This window comes from Triturus cristatus, chromosome 6, assembly GCF_964204655.1.
Source record: "Triturus cristatus chromosome 6, aTriCri1.1, whole genome shotgun sequence".
Classification (NCBI taxonomy): domain Eukaryota; kingdom Metazoa; phylum Chordata; class Amphibia; order Caudata; family Salamandridae; genus Triturus; species Triturus cristatus.
This window is the reverse complement of record NC_140589.1, coordinates 807,846,319-807,867,848: the sequence shown is the minus strand read 5'-3', so window position 1 is coordinate 807,867,848 and position 21,530 is coordinate 807,846,319. Positions and strand designations below refer to the sequence as shown.

At 41.8% G+C, this 21,530-nt stretch overlaps 1 protein-coding gene across 1 annotated transcript in view; it reads left to right on the top strand.

The window, feature by feature from the left end:
- Positions 1 to 21,530, top strand: part of MTR (5-methyltetrahydrofolate-homocysteine methyltransferase) — a 456,618-nt gene that overhangs the window by 433,374 nt on the left and 1,714 nt on the right. The window contains exons 32-33 of the mRNA XM_085611389.1: positions 20 to 132; positions 18,929 to 21,485. Of these exons, the coding sequence (XP_085467515.1) occupies positions 20 to 132; positions 18,929 to 19,018 (203 nt within the window). The 3' untranslated portion in view covers positions 19,019 to 21,485. The remainder of the gene's footprint in view (positions 1 to 19; positions 133 to 18,928; positions 21,486 to 21,530) is intronic.

The following is a 21,530-nucleotide window of genomic DNA, read 5'->3' as shown; positions in this document are numbered from 1 at the left end:
TTTCCATTAACTTTTATAGGCATTGTGTTAACGGAGTCCCTGGCAATGACACCTGCTGCTGCAGTATCTGGTCTCTATTTCTCCAACCCAAAGTCCAAATACTTTGCTGTTGGTAAAATTTCAAAGGATCAGGTAATTTTCTTCCAAATAAATTGGTAATCTAAAAACATAGCTACTTCTAGCTACATGTTAATAAATGTTGTCAGTGATGTACTAATACCTCTGTAGCCCACCATTCTCCAATGAACCCCAAATATTACAATTGTTGAGCACTGCTATTTTATCTATTTATGTAACCAAATGAAAAAAACAAAATCTTATGGGTAAGTTCAACAACGTGTGTAATTGTTGACAATGTATGCTATGGCTACGTAAAATAACTATATATGACCAAATCGACAAGTCTTTACATATTGCATTAACACCATTACACAATCTACAACTTTTTTCTCAAGTAAAAGATATAGAAGCTATGGGCTTTATTTAGAGATTGGCAGGCAGTATTTTGTGTCACAAACTTGGCAGATATCCTGTCCACCCTATTTCAGGTGTATTATGACATATGGCCTTGTCATACAGCAGATGAGATATTTGACACGTTGTGATGTAGCGTCCCATTCGCCAAACTCTAAATAAGATCTCATATCATTAATTGCATTAACCTGAGACAGACAAACATTTATTTTGTTTTATTATTTACAAACTTCCCCAAAATATGTAATGTGAACAGAGCCCAGTTATCGATTTCAAAATATTCAAATCTGCATGAAATGCACCACTTGCATAGCTATCTTAAGGAGCAAGCTTATGCGTTGGAACCTTCTGTTATTTTGTTCCTCTGTTATTCCTTTTGCGGCACCTGAAATAAGTACTTCGGGACTTTGTAAGAGATTTCCATTCTTCTGTAGTAATTCCAAGCTTTGGGGATTTCTCACCATGTATCCTCCTAATAATTGAAGCTGTGAGAAGTGCCTTCGCATAAGAAGTGCAATGGAAAAGTTCACTGATGTTCCTCTCTCCCCAGCAACCCTGTTGGGTGTGGTTCTTGGGACGTAAGCATAATAGTTCCAAGCCTCTGACATAGAAAGCAAGAAAGGTCTAGATGGGTTTGAGAAGAATCTCTGCCTTCGACCATTTTAGTGCTTGAGGAGCGAGACTACGCTAAGGGACAGATATGCTCACATGACCAACATGCTCAGGGATATCTACCTTTTGATATATTTTACCCAGACATGGTCCCTCCACCTTCTCTTCAGTCAGCCATTAGAGGAAGAATTAGAGGTGTAGAGAGCTGACCTGTGTCCTTTAACACTGACCCAACACCCAAGAGTCACTTCCTTGTTGACCCGTAAACAGTTCAGCTGCTAGAAAGAAGATAATCGTTTAGCTCCCACACAGCTGTTAACACATTTAAAATGTAAAACAGCATAAAGGGATTCTTCCCCTGCAGACTACAAGGGCCCTAGTACACCTTACCCAATAAATTATACAAAAAATACATTTACCTGCAGATTAGTACCAAATAATCAATTTGTGTATGTATATAACACACAACAGAGTACCAGTTAGGCACTACCCTCTCTGTGCAACTAGAGATCCTGAATCTACCTGCATATGATTTCCTTTGAAACTGTTTTTTATTCTATTGTTTTCGTCTAAACCACTGCTTTGTCAATATTGTAGTTAAATTCTGCTGGTGTGGAGCCACCTTTCAGATGTTCGGAAATCACTGGCAAAATAAAGAAAGTTAAAAGGTGTAATAATCTGTCATTCTAGATCAGAGGCACCCCCAAGCCATAGTTCCAAAAGATCATTAAGACATCCTTGGCACCACCCTTCTGGTAGCTTTGTAGAACTCAAGGCTTAAACCGACCATGGCCGCTGGGGGTGCAAGAATTAAGCACACACAACAGTGTTAAGATGTAAGAAAATTAAGATGTGAGAAAAGTCTGTTATAACAATAATACATAAATAAAATGGATCATCTTACTGCAATGCATTCAAGGCTGGATATAAGAAGAGGAATGAATTGGTCCAAAATATATGTAACTATTTTATAAGTTTAGTCTGTTGTACTTTGTAATAAGTATTATCAAAGCACACTTATTCAAGTTTCATGTTAAAAATATTCGGAAATATTTGGTCATTTTTGCTGGGGATCAATAGGAAGGTAGTGAATGTTTATCTGTTTAGCCTATGATCGCCAAAACATGTTCCACTGCCTTCGATTGGCACAATAGCAGCATGATCAAGGTGGCTTGAATTGTAGACAGACCTCTACATGGAGAAAAAAAATCTCTAGGGAATGAGGGTTGCTTTTGTGTCTGCTGGATTCACTCAGTGGATCGTTAGTGATGTTTTTTTGTCGAATGACTGTCTAATGGAAAATGACTTCCTTTGTGAAGTTTATTAAGACAATTAAAAAAAACAAATCATTGGAAGCCTACAGTTGAGGATCCTTAATCTATAAAAAAAAAAATACATTCTGAGAACTACTGCCAAAGCTGGCGTGCATATTGCTCAGATCATTGCAGTAGTACATTTTGGACTTTAAAAAAAAGAATTCCATACAGGCTCTTTGAGCCAAAATAACTTCATGCATCTACCAGTTTCTCTTGCTATCCGAGCAGATTCTTTTTTTTTTTCCTTCAACTAGTGTGATTGGTTGGATTTCAAGCTAGAGCGGTGACTGGTTTGAAAATCATGTGTCGCTTTTCATTTGGGTTGACACCGCACAATTTACCTTGCACACTGTGACCAGATAATGGTCCAGTTTGGTATTAGTTCCAAAGCCAACAGCTGTGGTCCTTCTTACAGTTCCAACTCTGCTTCTATCACTTCACCTAGAATCAATAGCTCTGGGATTTATAACATTTCTTATATGACTTTCAGGCACTTTGGGTCAGAGCAAGGTTGTCCCAAGGCACCAAGGGATAAGCTGAATGTCTTGAAGGGCCCTAGGTATAATGTCTGGGGAGTGTCAGAGTGTTTCTTTAAAAGGCCTGTAATCCAGTTGGAACCAAAACTAGACAGGTAGCTCTTCAGCTAATAAGTAGCTCAGATGCCTGAAAAAATGTTCAGTATCCAGATAGGTACACATTTGTTATTAGATTAGTGGGATTATCAATCCCTTTAACTACAGTGAAATGTACTACCTGTTGTATTCATTCACATTTTCTAGCTGTGTTCACCTCTGAAAATTTCATTCAAGTTGCACAGTTTAGTCCATGATGGTTCTGAAATCCTGGCTTTTCATTAACATTATCCACTGTTCCCTTAAACCTTTCGGTTGGCAACTTAAACATTATGGCCTATAAGTGCCAGGGGATTGACAAAGTGTATCGGCTCTTATTCCCGAAGTTGTGCTACATCTGCAGGGTTGTGCAGCGATGCCCAAAGAGTTGCCTTTATCTTGCATCTGCTTCAGAGAGATTAACTTCTATCTGGGTTAATTACAGCTTTTTTATCAGACACTTCAAAAATGTTTTTGACACCTGTTTTACTGTTTCTAGACATTCTAGTTTGCATAATCTAGAACTATACATTTTTTCAAGGTTTTATTTCAACACACTGCATTATTTTTGAGTGTGTCACAAGAACTGTCACCTTGCCTTCTAAAAAGTTCCTGTAAATGTCTTATTCACTCGCGCCTTATAGAATCAATCACTCCAGCACCAAAGACATGCTCATAAATTCTGAAGTATACAAGGACTCTGCAGACTTGTTCAACAAAGGGAATGCAGATACCCTGCTACCACACAAATAATTTTCCCTCTAGATAGATCACTTTACCACTGGTCAGTTAGCATGAGGCAAAGTGTCTACTCTTATGGAAGCAGAAAAAGCATACATTTGTAAGTGCTTTTATTAGCTTGTAGCAGATAGCCTTTTTTCAACACTCACAGTCCCCGGTATTGTCTGTTGTTTCTTATTCTTGAAAAGTAAGATAAGTTATGTATTTGTGTTAATCATAGGCCCTTGAAAGAGTAATGATAAAAAAACACAAGTATCCTTGGGCTAAACGGATCTGTGGGAGTTTAGTGTCTTCAAGGAATATGGAGGGTGTTGAGTGGAAGACCTTATTTCCTGTGAAATGCGGTCTTTATGAATACCAAGTTGTGCCTTTCTAACTATGGCACTCCCCGCTACCTTTGTTTTTTTTTTTTAAATCACATTAAATCTTGAGGATTTTCCTTTAATATTTGATGTTTTATGCATATGTATTGTGCAAACTGCATATGTGAAAGCTATTTTTCAACATCTATGATCCCATAGCTTGTAGTACCCAACTGGAAAAAACATATTCCATATTACCCAACTGGAATGTGTAGGTTTTGTCATCTTATCCCCTTGAGTAAAGAAGGACCCACAAATGATTGAAGTGATTGTTTCCTGGCCTTCTCTTTCCATCGTGAGGAATTAGCTGAAGTTTTTTTTATAGTTTGCCATCTTTTAGAGTTGTTTCACTCATGGGATTTAGGTAATAGGACATCTTCTGCGGATGGGAATGAAGTTTGTGTTGCATGATGTGGCGGAAAGCGTTTTCCACTCCAGGCTGGACTGGGAACCCAAACCAGCCCTGGCAAATTTTGTCAGACCAGCCCCCGTACAGTTCATAGTGAGTGCTGCGAGCGAGACAGACCACTACAAAGGGTGGTTTTGGGGGGTTCTTCCCCCAAGAAAATGTGGGGGAAAAATGCTGCATCCTAAAACTCATTTGTTATTGTATTTTCATTTGTATTAGCTTTTGAAGTATAGCAAATGACCGTACTTTGCACCAGCATATGACAATCTTTGTTTGGGCGCTTCAATGATTCCCTCACTATCACCCTCCAACAGCACCTCTAATCTTTTCTTAGCCCCTCTATCACATGTATTTTATTTGTTTTATTGCACCTCATTTCAGTGTAGGTTGTCGTAGCACTTTACATCACACACTCCTACAGAGACAATGAATCATACATGTGTAAATCAGTGTATAGAAAATATTACATAAGGCATAGAGTACATAAAGGTGTAGAATTCCCATGCATACCTGTAGGCTCTTTTTAAGAGTGCTTGGTCTGGAGAAGCACAAACCCGGGGTTCAGAACATAACACAGTGGTTAGGGTTGACTTTAATAACAAGAATTCAGTTCTGCCCAAACAAGTACCATGCAGCTTGCATTCAGCTCTTTGATGGTAGTTCATAGCATACAGTGCTAGATTATGATTGTAAATTATGAACTGCACAGTAACAAAAGAATCTCTGTGACAAAAGTAGTAACCCAGTGAGCTATGCACAAATTTTAAAACTACTGCACTGCTACGAAACCGCCCCCCTACCCTTCCAGCCTCTCTGGGAAATGCTTACAACGCATATCACTCACACGCATTTTCATTCACTCACATTAGAAATACCTTCACCACGCATTCCACTACCACGCATACTTTTACCATGCTTACCGTTTCTGAAACACTGCCACCTAGTGTTAAGAAATTATACATTAAATTTTAATATATTTAATTAATTGCCTTATTCATTTACAGGTTTGGTACTATTTGAACATTTTATAATTGTGGGGAACCCCACAAGCCCCCTTTTTTAATTACCCTAAAATGCGTTGTTTTGTCTTGCGGGGTAAAGATTTGCATGCCAACAGTCTTTAGAATGTTAAAAATACATGTAAAATGTAAAACAAGGTAAAAACTTTGTAGCAAAGGCTGTTTCCCTCCCACAGCAGAGTTTCTGTTTATGCTTGAGGCTGATGCTTCTCCAGATGTATTGTAAGAGTGAATGCAATAGTTTCACCACATATAACACATTTCATAGTTTCTAATACAAACCCTCTGTTATGCTTCCTCTGTGTCTTCCATCCTACTTGCAGCTCTAATTTGTCCGCTAGAACCAACATTCTGAGTCTCCTCTTTGGAGAGTGTTATAGGTTTTTGTCAGCAAATGGGAAGATAAATATAAAGTTTGGTCATATAGATCAGTCATACCACAGTATCATAATTATTTTTAACAGAGTTATTTTCCAAAATGTAGTAAATGTAGAGCAGATTTATCATATGAGATATGTTGCCGTATCTCCTGCATCTGTTGAGGAGAGATGAGCCATGTCTTATCCATTCTCTTACATTTGACTGGTCTGTAATAGCACCTTTATAGTATGTGCAAGTTGTTCACTTGTAAACTCACTTAATACTGCATTTTACTTTAAACTACCTATTTCCCCAATCTGCAACACTCAGTTATATTTGTAGTTTTTGTCCACATTCCTTGATGTGTCCATTCAACTACTTTGTGTTTTATTTGTGAGTACTTTCAACTTGTGGCACCAGTTCGCTTTCCAGATTCTAAAGACAAATTGTTGTAATAAAAAATCTGATGGCTACTTCTAACCCCACATTCCTCACACGTTGAATATTTCCTCAGGGTTCAGGCTTGATATGGAAACGTTTCAACAGTACCACTCTGTGCCAATAGATGGTGTAATACGGCTCCGTAACCCCTTTGTTCCACTCCAGAAGTGACATGCAGAACCGCATAAAAACGCCACCCCTGTTCGTTGACATCAGTTCCTTTCTTTCCGTTCTACCAGACACAGATCCGCAGCTACTCCTTTATCTTTGGTGAGACTTTATTTTCTTTAAAATGACCGTAAATCCATGATGCAAGGGAAAAATGTCACCTCCCAAAACTACAGGTTTTAAACCTTCAAAGCAATTTCACTAACAGATGGCTTTGATGCATCCTCCTGCGTTATGCCTTTGGTGTTAGGGGTCAGAACATGACTCCAGGGCCTGCAACGACTGAACTGAGATTAATTTTCAGGCTATATGAGACTGTGAAGTGAAGCTTTTATGTTGCCAAATGCCTAAAGACTCCCCGCCATGACCAGTAGAGGTTGAAAGGAAGGTCCCATTCCCGCTCCTGAAGTCATTCCTGCCGCAGGTTATCACGCGCAGTCCAAGTCATTGAGTAAGTCAAAAGAGAAGCATAGGAAAGTCAAGCAGGGCTTAGCCCCTTTATGGTACTCTTGATCTCCAGAGAAGTTGCAGTAGTGTCACCAAACCTCTGATGTTGAACACCTTTGCACTGCATTCCGAGTCTCGTCCTGATTCAGCCAAGTTTCCGGGTCCATCAGCTGTGCTGCAACAGATAGAGGCCTTCCACAATACCATGTTGTACCTTGTTGGCACCCAACAGGCTCCCTCTGTTGTTCTTCAAAGACACAAGGAACAGCAAGGACCTCTGGCTGGATGTGTGCTGACGGGGTTGTCTTTTGTGCTAGCTGGATTCTTCAAACCCCTTCAAATTTTGCACTGGTTTCGGTGCTGACTCTGGTTCTGGTGCCTGTGTTGGACCAGCATGCATTGAAGCTGATGCCATCGCCGTAGAAGGCTCAGACCATCATGCCCTTTGACTACTGAGCTTAACTAGTCTTGACCACGACCGAGGCCGCGCTGTGACCCACTGGGCCACAGCCTTCTGGCAACCCATTGGATTCAGACACTTTGTCCTTGCCTCATGGCGGGGTCAAAGTCATTCACAACCTTGTCGAAATAAACTCAGATGATGACAGTCAAGACGATGAAGATGTTTTTATACCTTAATAAGCAGAGGACAACTGGTATGAAGAATGCAAGATGCTAGTGGTCTGTACATTTCTGTAGACATTGGTTTGGTTTTAACCCCTGGTTCTGCCACTAAGCACAGTGCCTACTTTGCAGTCATAATGCGGAGAGCAGCTGAGAATCTTGATGTACAACTATCAACAATGGAGGTAAGGTAAACCATGGCCTTACAAACAGACCAGACACATACTGAACCTATACTACCTTATAACAAGGCCCTAACAGATGCCCTGCTAGCTGCATTTGTGAAGCAATGCTCTAGATCATCAGTGAAAGACAAATAGCTTGGCGCTATCACTGCGCCCTAGACGACCCAGCTTTTTTTACTCAACATCTGACACCTGAGGGCTTGGTGATACAGGCCTTAACTGGCAGGATTAATCTGAATGCCTTCCCAACCCCCTCTGGACCGTGAATTAAAGCACTCTGAGGCATTCGCCAAGTGCATGTTTTTCTCTACCGGCCTTGCCTTGCGCTCCACCAAGGCTAGCTGTCTCTGCGTCTCCACTTTAGGACACAATAGCCCAAGTTTTACTTGCTGTGCCTGAAGTCCACAGAGTCCCTCTCAATCAAGCGATTGAAGATAACTGAAGTGCAGCAATATTTGTGATCTACTGTGGGCTGGACACAACCAAGTGCCTCCACCAGACAATCCGTACCAGTGTGGCACTCAGTTATCACACCTAGATGAGGTCAATCCTTTTTTATGGACATGCCCTTTGACTGCTCCTGTCTGTTTGACGAGAAAGCAGATTTGGCCCTTGAACGATTCAATGATAGCAAGCCCACAGCATGTTCCCTGGGTTTGTCTGCTCCGCTGAGACAATTTCACCGTTTTGCCCCCTCTGTGGCTATGGTAGGGGTTACCACTACCACCCATTCTGCATAGTGCCCGACTCTCCAGCTGGAGCAGCTGCAAAACCACTTTAGTAAGTCCTTCCAGGCACACAGCCAACCTGTTGGAGGCAGAATCCAGCATTTTCTCCCAGCGCGGAATGCACTTCAGACTGGTGGGTCATACAAATTGTTCATTACAACTGCACCCTTCCCTATATTTCCACCCCTTGCACCTTCTACCATTCTCAGGATAGCTGATAGAGGACCATTTATCCCTTTTGCAGCAGGAAGTGTCGCACTTTTGGCTAGAGGACCGATAGAGAGGATCCCGGCATAGGACGTAGCAGCTGGGTGTTCCTCCCACTATTTCCTGGTACCAAAGAAGGCTGGAGGCTTCCATCATATTTTAGATATCTGCTCTCTCGATGCCTGTCCACAAAAGGATAAATTTAAGATGCTCACCCTGGCCCACGTCCTGTCTACCCTCAATCCTCCAGCTTGAATGGTTGCATTGGACCTTAATGACTCTTATTTCCATATCCCTTTTTAGCAGACCCACAGTGCTATCTGCAGTTCTCTGTGAAACTGACGCATTTCCAGTTCCCTGTGCTCCCCTATGGCTTCACTAGTGCACCTGGGTGTTCAAAATGGGATAGCGATGATTCCCCTGAGTCACTAGGTCAGACAAGGCTGATTCCACCTCAACTCAGGATCTACTAAACTCCTCCAGAGCAACTACCTTATCTTGTTTTGCGATTCATGTGCCTGAGGAACATGGGTATAGGGCCTCGGTAAATATGCTATTCCCTGTCCCTTCCGTTTGGTTACACATGTATGTATGGCAGCCGTGCCATGGAAAAATACCTTATACTCAAGACAAAACACACAGTCCAGGGAAATTTGATCTCGCTTCCCACTACGAGCTAAGAAATATACATACACTACTAACTATGGCCACCCAAGTGTTAAGCTATGATGATGACATTGTTGCTGAAATTCTAAGAGCCCCCTCTCTACTGGGTGCAGATGGCAGTGGGCCAGCAAGTAGTAATGGTGAAGATTAGAACTCTGTAGCAGCCCTCAGAAAACAACAGAAAAAGATAGCCCTACATGGGGTATTTATGACAGAGTACTTACGGGCTAATACTGCCCCAAATGGAAAATTAGTGACAACAGCACCCAGATCTTCTTGGAGGATATAGGTTTCAGACGTGAATGGTCACAAATAGCCTGACACAGCAAAACACCTCTCTGGTGATCTGGTTATCAAGATCACCATTGCAGAGAAGAATCTTAAAGCAGGAATACAAATCTCCACCTTTAAAACCCGTCTAGCAGAGATAAATTCAGAAATGAGCTAACATAAAGAGTATCTAATGCAACATAAAATCTCTAAACTCCAAAAAGACAATAAAAATGTTGAAAAAGAGAAAGTGTACCCCTATATTAGGAAAGACTACCAAGCATCCGGAGGTGAAAGCTCATGGGAAGAAGAACCCATGTCCTTTTGCCGTACACAGTGATCTTTCAGTAGCTCATTGAGTGGCGAAAGTGTGGGTAGCCACAAAAGTAATAGAAGCATACCACCACCAATGTATGGTTACCCTTTTGGCCCCTACCCGGCTCCACAACAACTGTGGAACCCGATCTACCGTATGCTACAGCCCCCATTTTTTTCAACCAAAATATTACTGCCAAATACCCAGAGACCCAGCACCAACTTTAAAGACTAAAATACAAACAATTGTCAACTGGGCTGAGTCACAAGGCTGGATCTCCCACAAGGAAGCAGAATTTCTAATAAATTCCAACCCTAGGATACCTTATTTCTACACTGTACCAAAAATACAAAAGGGCATTTCTCCCCTTTTAGGGAGCACCATTGTTCCAGGGATTGGATCCCTATTGAAACCTCCCAGCAGATTTTGTGATTACTTTCTACAACCACTATTGAAGAAAATTCCATCATATCTTAAGGACACAAGAGACGTCCTGAATCTGATTGCAGCAAATACAGTCTTTACTGATATTACACTTCTGATGACAGTAGATATGGAGGCCTTCTACACCAACATCCCACAGGAAGAAGCACTAGAAGTGATCGAGACTTGCCTCCTGGCGGAGATATGGACATCCCCCACCCCAGTAAGCTTCAAAATGGAATGTGCAACTATAGCCCTGAAAGAAAATGTCATTCAGTTTCAGGAGGCCTTCTTTCACCAGATCCAGGGAACTTCCATGGCCAGCACATTAGCCCCCAGTCTGGCCTGCCTATGTATGGCAGAGTTTGAACGCATTCGCATCTCCAACAACAATCCCTTTCTGTACAATGTGAAACTGTGGTGATGCTACATAGACGACATCATCATCTTTTGGAGCAGCGATCTCCCAAGATGTGAAGCCTTCTTCGAATGGATCAGATTCCTCAACCCTTTTCTAAACTTCACCAAAATCGTTTCTGACAGCACAGTCACGTTTTTTTTGGATCTTATGATCACTGTGAACAACGAACTACCACTACCTTCAGAAAAGAAACGGACTGCAACAATCTGTTACTATATAGCAGCCACCATCCAAAAGCCCTCTGTGACAATCTCCCCTTTGGCTAATTCATGCGCTTACGCCATAACTGCAACTCTTCCACAACTATGAGAAGGAGGCGTCCACACTGAGTAAGAATTTTGAGGCCTGCAATTACCCACACATTGGTCATCAAAAGAGAACGGACGAGGGCAAGAAATAATCAAAGGGAAGCACTGGCGCATTCTCCAATCTGGTATTCTGGATTTACCAAGACCTCGCTTTGCATTCAAACGAACGAGCTACCTTCGAGACCAGCTGGTACATACAAGACCACGTGGAAGATCTAAAGAGGAACAATACACATTATGAGACCTACCACCTGGCTCTAGACACTTAACGTTCGGGCAGCATGGCATCTATAAATTTGCGGAACAAACCAAGGAGATACACCTAGACAGCACTCAAGTTTGGATCTAAAAGACACATACAAATTGCAATACAAAGGATTGTGTTTATCTGATCCAATGCCCTTGCCACCTATGATATATCGGCATGAACACCAGACTTGTAAAACTACGGATTACCAGAGTACGGTTCACTGCAAAAGGACTGCCACCAAAATGAGTTCACATTTCCTAGTAAAAGACCACACCCCTGACGACCTGAGGTTGGCCATCCTGGAGGCAAATAATAAATTAAACCAAAGATCGCACTTTCAGAGAAAGCAATGCTGGATATTCTGCCTTTCCACAAATGTGGCTGGACAAACTATGATATTCCTCGAAATAAACATGATTAAGTGAACAGTGCTATCTAATCACTTCCCAGCAGATATCATGGACATTGAAAACCTATCTGTGAATTAAAACTCTGCCCTACGCTTCCCAGCAACAACTGACCACTATATTCAAATTGATTACCCAGACTAGTCCTCCAAATACTACCAGAAGTAACTGCATTGGGAACCACTCTACAAGCCTCTACCAAACTTCTTTACAATCTATATATTAATCTGTAAAATTGCCTATCAGGCATTCCTCTACCATTTTAGTCTCACAAGCCTCTAGAGCCATACACTTCCTCTTATTACAAAGTCAAATCTTACTCAAGATCCTTGATTGATTATAAACCCGTTCGCCTCCTTAAACACTTTTTCCACATCGCAGTTCTCTGATCCTCCTGCTTTATTTACAAACATGACAGATGAAATGGACCTGTTTTTCATGTTTCCATACACTCCTTGTCTTCTAAAAAAAAAAGATGCACTGGTCAGAATTAACCAGATGGCCTGTAATTGTCTAATGTCTCTAAGACAAAATCTTGGTAAAAGTGTTGCCTTCTCAGAATTGTCACTCTGTATAAGTCACAAAACGTTGTATCCCTACCCAGTTTAGAAATAATGGAGACTACTGCTTCTAGCATGATCAGTGTGGCATTGTCTGACATTTTAAAACGGGTAAACAAATTGGTGAGAAATCCCAATCAAGTAGGAACAGTTGTCCTGTTGGAAAAGGTGACAAATCCATCTGGCCCTGATCATTTGTTGATTTTAGTCTCCTTAGGAAAATTTTAATTCCCTATTTCAATTGGAGTGTCAGTGGCTCACCATTATTTTTCGGTTATTGTAGAACTTTCTCCTCATCCAGGAATATATCATAATCCATTGCTTCTATGGGGTTCATATTGTACAGTTACTGATAGTACGGGGTGAAGTGTGCCACCAACTTTCTCAAGCAATATGTTTGACTTAACCAACATCATTGGTTTGGTGTCCAGCTGACATGTTGTTTTGTTAGCCCCTATATATGTCTTATTTAGAGAGCTAGTATTCTGTTTTATCCGTCAGTCTTGTGTTAATGTGTCCCCTGAAATCACTTTAAATGTTTTGTCACCCGTTTGGTTAGCTAAAGGTCTTGTCAACCTGTCTAAGTTTTAATATTTCAATAGCTCCCCCATTAAACACTAATCTCACACACTTCCTTCCTCATTATTGTTGTTGCTGTAAGGTGGCTCCCAGTCACTGCCTTGCCTTGCATGCAAGGGAGTAGCCAGAAAATACCCCCCACTTTGAACCAAAGCTCTGATGACACCAAGAAAGTAAAGAAAGTAAGCCCAAACCTCCCTAAAAAGACCTCTCTTTTCTCTTCCATCCAAGCATCTATCCATTCATTCTTTCACTCTTCCACCCACTGATACTGACTGTTTCACTTTTACATTCTGTCACCCAATCATTCAATTTGTCCCTATTAAATTCATCAGCCATTACATCAATCAATCCATCCATTCACACATCCCTCTTCTATGCATATATCCAAACCTCCTTCCTCCTATATTTCCATCCTTTGACCTACCCATTGTCAGCAAAGCCAGTCAGCCATCTATCCATCTGCCCACACTCAGATTTACGTTTACTCTGTCTTGCTTTTTATGTATCCATCCACTGTCCATTCACTCATTCATCCATCTCCCCACTCACCCATCCAATCTTCCAATCACCCTTCCTACTTTTCTTTCACTGTTCCTTCCATTCAGTATTTCTTCTTCCTTTCCTTTTTCTGTCTATCCATCTCTTCTTTCAGACTTGCTCCAGCTTATTCTCCTATTGACCCTGTGTTAGACCTGACATAATTGATGTGGTGTTCCTTTAAACTTGTTGCTGTCACCCCTCTTGTTTTCTGAACTTATTTGTTTTGGCATTAGGACTCTGTGCACTTTACCACTGCCAACCAGTGCTAATGTGCTAGTGCTTACTCCCTTAAACATGGTAAAACTGCCCTACACCTAATTGGCACATTTGATTAACTTGTAAGTCCCTAGCAAAGTGGTACTACATATACCCAGGGCCTGTAAATTAAATTAAAGGGCCTGCAGCACTCCTTGTGCCTCCCACTAAAGTAGCACTTTAAAAATGTCTCAGGGTTGCCATTGCAGCCTACAGTGCAGTTTTAAATTGTCAATTCAACCTGACAAATAAACCATGTATTTAAAAGGTAGGGCATGTTTGGTTTACCTTGTACTTGTCCTTGTGGTGAAAAACCTCTAAATTTGTGTTTCACTACTGTAAGGCCTATCTTTTCCATTGGCTAACATTGGGTTGCCTAATTGCATTTAATAGGTACCACTTTTGATTGGGAGCAGGTAGAAATATCATGTTTGGAATCAAATCAATTGTAATTTAAAATCTTCTTCAATGGTAATTTTAATTCACACTTCTGAAAATTGCACTTTTAGAAAGTTGGCATTTTCTTGCCCTATACATTTGATACCTGTTGGCTGTGTCCTGGATCACATGATTGTGAATTGCTCTGCTGTTGAGGTTTGTGTATTCCTGCCAGACAGAGAGGCAGAGGGTAATAGGTGTAGGCCCAATGGCTGGCAGTAGAGCTGTTTTCTGCCCCACTTACACTTCAGACTATTCCCTCTAATGCACACAAAGGAGCCTAACACCAACCTTTGTCATCCCAGACTTCTTGAAGCCTTGGCAGGGGAAGGGAAGAACTTTCCTGAACTAGATGTGGGTGTAGCCCAGGATCTCCCCCCATTTTAAAGGATGGCACCAGGTATAAATATTGGACCCTCTGAACAATTCTTAAGTGCACTCCTGGATCTGCGGAACACTTCAGAAGGACTGCCTTGGAAGATTGCCCTGCTGCCACTAGAGGACTGCCCCGCTTCTTGTCGGCCTGCCTTGCTGCTTGAAGGAGAACTGGACCATCGGCTTGAACCCAGTACCACCAGAAGTGACTCAAAGGTCAAGTTTGCTGAACTCCTATGTGAGCTACGGGGACATAACAAGCTCCTGGGGCCTTGGACTCTGCACCTGGCCTCTGCTGGAGTCAGTCCCAACCCCCACCAAGTGGTGCCCACCAGGTCCTGCACCCTTGGTAGTGGTGCAAGTGGTACTCCTCCAAGAACCTAGGACTTTAAAATAATGTTTACTAAAAAGTTACTGGAGAACCGACGATAGGCCTACCAGCCAGGCGCACCACCAAAGATGTACTGGCGGTCGGCCTTATTTTGCCGTTGTTTTTCTCCGCAGCAGCAAATCCTTTTCAGCGGGACCTCCCAGCAAAGGTATCCAGCCTCCTTAAGCCCTCATTAGCTACAGCTTGCAGCTTCACCCCGTGGAGATTTTTAACTATCAAAAATATGACTATGTCCAAAGATAAAAACCTTCCCTGCGACATCATCCAGCGGCTCCCTGATGAGGACGCCTTCTCCTTGGATACCACCTGCTGCTTTGGTCCGCTAAATTTCTACCTTTTCAGGAAGTTTTCTTCAAGAGTCCGAAGGTAAGCTGACACCTAGCCCAACCCACCTTGTGTATCCAACGCTCGCTCCATCGCAGTTGGCCTTAACTTTTGACTTGTCCTAGTCTCACATGCCCAGATACCTATGGTTGACTCTTTGATCTTTTAGGTGCTTTTTTTCACTAAGACTTAAATTATTACCTCGGTTCTTCTGATTGGATTTTATTCATTTGGATGTCCTTTTATTCATTAAACTTTTCTCTGTTTTTCTAAATTGGTTTGCGATTTTTCTTGTGTTGTGTCTTCACTTTATTACTGTTAGTGTGCTGCATAAATACTTTACGCAGTCCCTCTAAGTTAAGCCTGACTGCCTAGTACCAAGCTACCATGGGGTTAAGCACATGTTAATTTTGTGACGTTAGTGGTTCACCCTGACGGCATTGTGGCTGTTGCTTTAGTAGGGTAACACCCCACTGAACCAACAACACAATTTCTCACACTAATGTTCTAAGCTGTCTGAAAAATAAAGAGAATACGTCATGTACAATCATGTGACTTTGGTACTTCACCTTGACAAGGATTGTGGTTGATGCTTCAGTAAATTTTCCTCCACTATTAAAAATTACCCCAATTTCTTACACCAGGTATTCCTTTATAGCGTTAATTCAGAGGTGTTGTCCATAAAGAACCCCCCTTGTAACTACTAAAGCTGGAGGTTCACGATGCCTCTGCGTGCATACATCCAAAACAATTACCTCTTCTGTGTCTCCCATTGCATTTATCACCAAATTTTCCTTTGGACCTGAAGTCAGGAGGTTCACGATGCCAGGTGCCTGTATTTGGATCAGCCCCACCCAAACCCATTATTAGTGTGTCTGCTGTGTGATTCAGCACAGGGAAATTATCCGCCTCTATGTATCCAGACATTCCACTTTTAGAGCTCCTACTCCCAGATTTTGGTAGCTACCTTCTGTTCACACCTGCTGTTTGACTCCGTGTGAGCTGACATGATCCCTATGAAACGGAAGCTTTTCCAATCCCAGAAATCTTCCTGAATGATCTGAAGATTCCATTTGTGCCTATTTTCACCTAGATGTTAAGTTTCTCGAGAGTTACTCAGGTGTGGCGTAGAGACACACCGTTACATCTTGAGGGTGGCACCTACCTCCAGCTTGAAATCCGAGCCACAGGTTTTTCATAACCCATTCCTCTTGCTTTAGGGTTCCCGTATGCACAGGAGACGTAAGCTCTTGTTTCTTGTTTGCCTCCAGGGTCGGGTTGGTAAGGAGAGTACTCGGTCCACGGGCCGTTTCTGAGTTGCAGCTGTAGGCCGCTTTTTTGGGTAGCGTGGTGGACTATTTGGGCTGTGTCTGTGCTGTTCGGATACTGCCAGTGGCCCAGGGGGGGTCTGAGCAGCCATTCTGATTGCAGATGGGCCTCTATGTACCCTTTTCCCAACAGGGCAGAGGTGTGATTCCTAGTCTCTCGCTGAGCCAGCCCATTAATGTACGCAGATTGAACAGGGGTAGGGGGCCTGAGCAGAAGTGGCCTCACTTAGATTCAGGTGTGGTTCACCATTGTGAACTAATCCATGCACAGATTCCTGACAATATTTGCATTTTATTTATCTCCGTGAAGTTAAGAAAACATGTATTTTTTAGAGAACATCCCTTTTATTTAAAACACTTAAGTGGTGTTTTGCGTAAAGGCGCAATCCGCAAATGTGGGCCACTTTTTTCGGGCTGCCCGTGCCTATTTTTTACCCTAATCTAACCCTGTTTTGTTGCCTCTCCAACTTTTTGTCTCCTTGGGTTGCAGGCTGTGGATTTTCCCAAAATGGGCCCCTCCATGCTTGTCCAATCGGGGCATATGTGGCTCTCCAGCGAAGGATGTACTTTTCATGGTCGATAGTCCCAACATGGTCGTGGGTCGTCACAGGCACTGATATTTGCTGCTTAGACTCTTGTGAGGCATTCTAGAGTGGTGTGCTACACAGGAAGTGTCTTATAAATTGAGATGTCCTCTATGTCCATGCTCGCTGAGCCACCTGTGGCAGTGAACGGATCTGCTTACCGCCACCTGCTGCTGGTTGATTCTGCTGTTACCAGGCCGGCACTCTGAGCCTTTGTATTCCCGACATCCAGACAAAGGAACAAGCCATGTTGCTTGTCAGTGTGCAACAGGAGGGTCCCTACTCGGCTGTGGTGGTGAGCTACACCTCTACATCATGTGGCAGGGCTGCCTCTACTTTCGATGCTTACGGTAGAATTTGGTCTTCGGTGTTGTTACTTTGGAGTCAGCTCTGTTTTTTAGGTCAAGCCTGGGCAGCACATGCGCTGCTCTGCGAGCCATGCTGTATTGGAGTATGTACTTGAAGCCCCACCCACTTTCCGCCCATATTTGTCATTGGCTTGTGTCATTGTCCTTCGTAAATGTTGGCTTCCTATTTGTTATTAGGCTTGTTAGTACCACCTTGTCTTAATTTGTAACCTCCCATGAGGACTGGCCCTTTTACTTCGGTTGTTACACGGTACGTCTTCTTTAGTCTCTAAGCACTATTTTCTTTAATGAGTTTCTCTTACTGCAGGAGGGCTGGAGCACAATTGTGACCACCGGCTTGTATAACTCGTAGCAAACGGGGAGCTCTTCAGGGTCCATGGGAGACAGAAGGGGGCAGCTCAGCGATGCCTTTAGGGAGGTCAAAGGTGCCCTATGTAAATTCCGCTAGATCTGACGTGTTTATTTTCAGAACTAACATTTATGTTAAACATAAATATGCTTTAGGTTTGCTCCTCCACTCACTTGCTAAAAATAATGACTTCAAAAAAGGGCTACTACCCTGCTTTCTCAATGTGTTCCTCTCTGAAATGGATCCAAAAAAGAAATAAACTCTATTTGGTTGCAACTGTCTCTTTGGACACACACTACGGCAACCACAAGTGCGAACCCGACCGTAAGGTATTGGAGCGCTTTACTGAGCAGTTCTCCAGTTCCAAAGTGGCAGCTCGCTGTGCTCTGCTCCTCGGCTCAGATTACCTGTAAAGGGTGTGCTTTGACCCCTAACTTAACGTTGCTCTCGCTCATTTACTTTTCTCCCCTTGCCCGCCACATTGCTCTGTCTATTGTTTGCTTCCCTATGCCCTCCCTGCTCCTTACCCCATTGCGCCATCAGTTTTGCTTCCCCACACCCGCACCCTCAGTTTTGCTTCCCCACATCCCCCTACTCTGTGTTCCTTCTGCTACCTTCTGCTTGCAACCCCCACCACACACACACTTTTAAACAAGCATTTGGAATGCATCAGGTCTTGCATTTGCGAGAGCTTAAGCTATTGGTTTAAGCTATTGGTATTCTAAATGACAATGCCTTTTATTTATGTTTTAAAAACCAAAACATAAATAAATGGCATTGTCATTTACAATGCCAAATAGCACAAACACGCGTAAATGCGAGTCCTATTGCATTGCAGATGCTTGTTATTTGACCAGCATTCGCTGAGTCCGCATCCTGTTCATGTCTCCTGCAAAGAGTTTTAAAGGTGAGTCTGCAAGATAATCCTAAATACTCATCGAGGGGTTAAATGCACTGCTAATGAAAATTACCAGTCCAGGCTTGTCAAAATCCAATGTCGATTAACGATGTACCGATAGTCTTTGGTCAGCGTGCAGCTAACACCAAGATTTGTTCTTTTTCACTTCAGGTTGAGGATTATGCATTGAGGAAAGGTATGACGGTGACTGAAGTGGAGAAATGGTTGGGACCCATTTTGAGCTATGATCCAGATGAATAGAAAACTCTTTTTCCATTTCATTTTTTTATGATGTAAAAAAATACATGCAACATACTGTATTTCTGTATTTTATCTTCAAAAACTGCCATTTTAATTTTAGAAAAAATGTTATGTAATATATTTGCTGATGATTTTACTCAAATACTATTACCTATTAATTGCAATTTTACATTTCAATATTGGTTTTAAGATTTTCTCGAAATATCACTTAAAATTGTCATTTGTTTGCCTTGTTCACATACTTACAATTGAGGTGAATGAGCTTTTCTTATTTAAAGGAGGTTCTGTTGGAGGCAACGTTTTATTTCTTGTATTTAGGTTTCTTTAAAATTGAACAAAAGGTCCATTGTCACTGGAACACAAAAAAAAAAAAGATCCCAGCATAGTTCTGAGATTTAAGAAAATACTACAAGTGACCAGATGCCGAATTGAACCTCTTACTGTCTATCCAACAGTAAAGGACATATGTTGTGACGTTTATGTGAAACATTCTCACTGCTGGCCAAACATATTTTCTAATACTATTGGCAACCTCCTTGTTCGAAGGCTTTTGTTAAGTTATAAGTAGCCAAACTGGTCATCTTTTACAAATGTGTTTTTTAATTTAGCAAACAAATGTTTCTTCTGCTGGCCCCATTCTCAGCGTTTGGTACAGAACCACTGTTTGGCTTTTGCTAAATCTCCATGCACTGAATTGAGGGAGCCCATTAATTTTTCACTTAACTGGCCAAGTCCTTATTACATTGTAGCTCTTGATTCAGTTTTAGTTGTTGCAGCTTTCTCCTTTTTGTGTTTCCAAACCCTCGTATGTTGTTTTGTGACCCGCAGAAGTGTACTATGCACTTTTCAAGAATAATTCTTTACGTCTGCTCTCAGTTCATGCCAAAGATGGTTCACCTGAAATGTGGGTCTTTATGGATCAGTACTTACACCGGGCTTGTGTTAGCTGCTACTCAGACCTGTCTGGGACCTCCACTTCTCTGGTAAATTTCCAGCGCATGGCAGGGATGTGATCATATCAATATGGTGCAAATATCTGGCCTCTATGTGCCTTGAATGCCAGTAGCATGGAGAAACTTGTACCAAATATGCTTTATACCTTGAAATTGGCCAGTGGCAGTGTTCTCGTCTATTTCTCTGAAAGGGAGAGTGGACCATTTTAAGATGATACATTGTCAAGAATGTTAAAACCATTCAAATGGTTTTGGACAAATCCTGTCAAATGTCGTGGTCTTTCCACAGGCCACAGTACACTGTAGTATTTGCACAGACATGGAGTATGAGCCTCTTAGAATGGTACTGGAGGTTGGTGCACCCCCAGTATTGTGGAACCAAATAACATCAACTCACAGGTGTCTCATAAGTCACATAAACAAGGGGGTACCATTATAACAGCCTTTATTCTTTATAATAGGGATGTTCAGCAGCCCCTGAAATTTGATCAGCCTCCAAGAACATTGATTTCATTACTGACCACTTTGTTGACCAGTAGGTAGACATTTTGAGCTAAAATGACAAGAGATTTGCCATTCTAAGTTATCTGCAGACGTTTAGTCCTCAAATATAAGGAGAATAGTGCTTGGAGCTGGAAAGCATCATCCTCCATGGATATTTAAATTTTCACAGATGACCGAAAGCTCAGGGAAAAATGAGAATAGAATTTATGGAGACCAATTCACCGATCACGACCGCCCTAGTTCTCACTCCCTGTAGAGCTAAGCGGTTGTGTAAATCAGGTACATCGACAAACCTCCTCTGTAGTTGCGAGATTATCCTTTAACCTCCACGAATGAACTTCATCATACCGATGAATCCATGTGGCATTTGTGATTCTTAATTGGTGCATGTTTTTGTCTTAATTTCAGAGTCTTAATATAGATAGAAATAATTTAATACGATTTCTGCCTCTGGTCGCTATTTCTGAAGCCACTTTTTTTAAAATGCAAATTTAATGGGCGTTTGTAGCATAATTGAAAATTTCTTGAAGAATTTTACTCAAGGTCTGATGATTTAAGGTTAGCTCCATTTTCAGACCAAGAGCTGACTGCTCTCACTGAATGATTCAAAGCAAATTTTTCAGGAAAACATGGATTTTTTAAATCTTCGATTGTATTTCTTTTACATGTAAAGAGTAAAAGAATTAAACTTTGCAGCACACTGAACAAACAAGCCATTTCAAATGGTACATTGAGATAAAGTAGTCATAATGTAGATGGGTAATTAGGAAAATATTTGCCAGTGGTTCAGCCATAATGGGGCTCCTTTTCAACATCTTCTATTGCATTGTATTTCAAGACTGTTGCCCACGTGTGCTGCATAGGCAGGAGAACAGTCTACAATGTTCAAAGAAAACCCCTGTGGAATTGCTTATTTCAGCAATTGGTAGTTGATCTATTTTATGTTCATTTTGTGATTTAGGCCCCTAGAGGAGCAGAGTGATGTAATTTCTGTCTGAGTTGTTTGTTTTGCTTCACACCGTCAATAACAGATGAACTGTGCCCATTGAACAAGC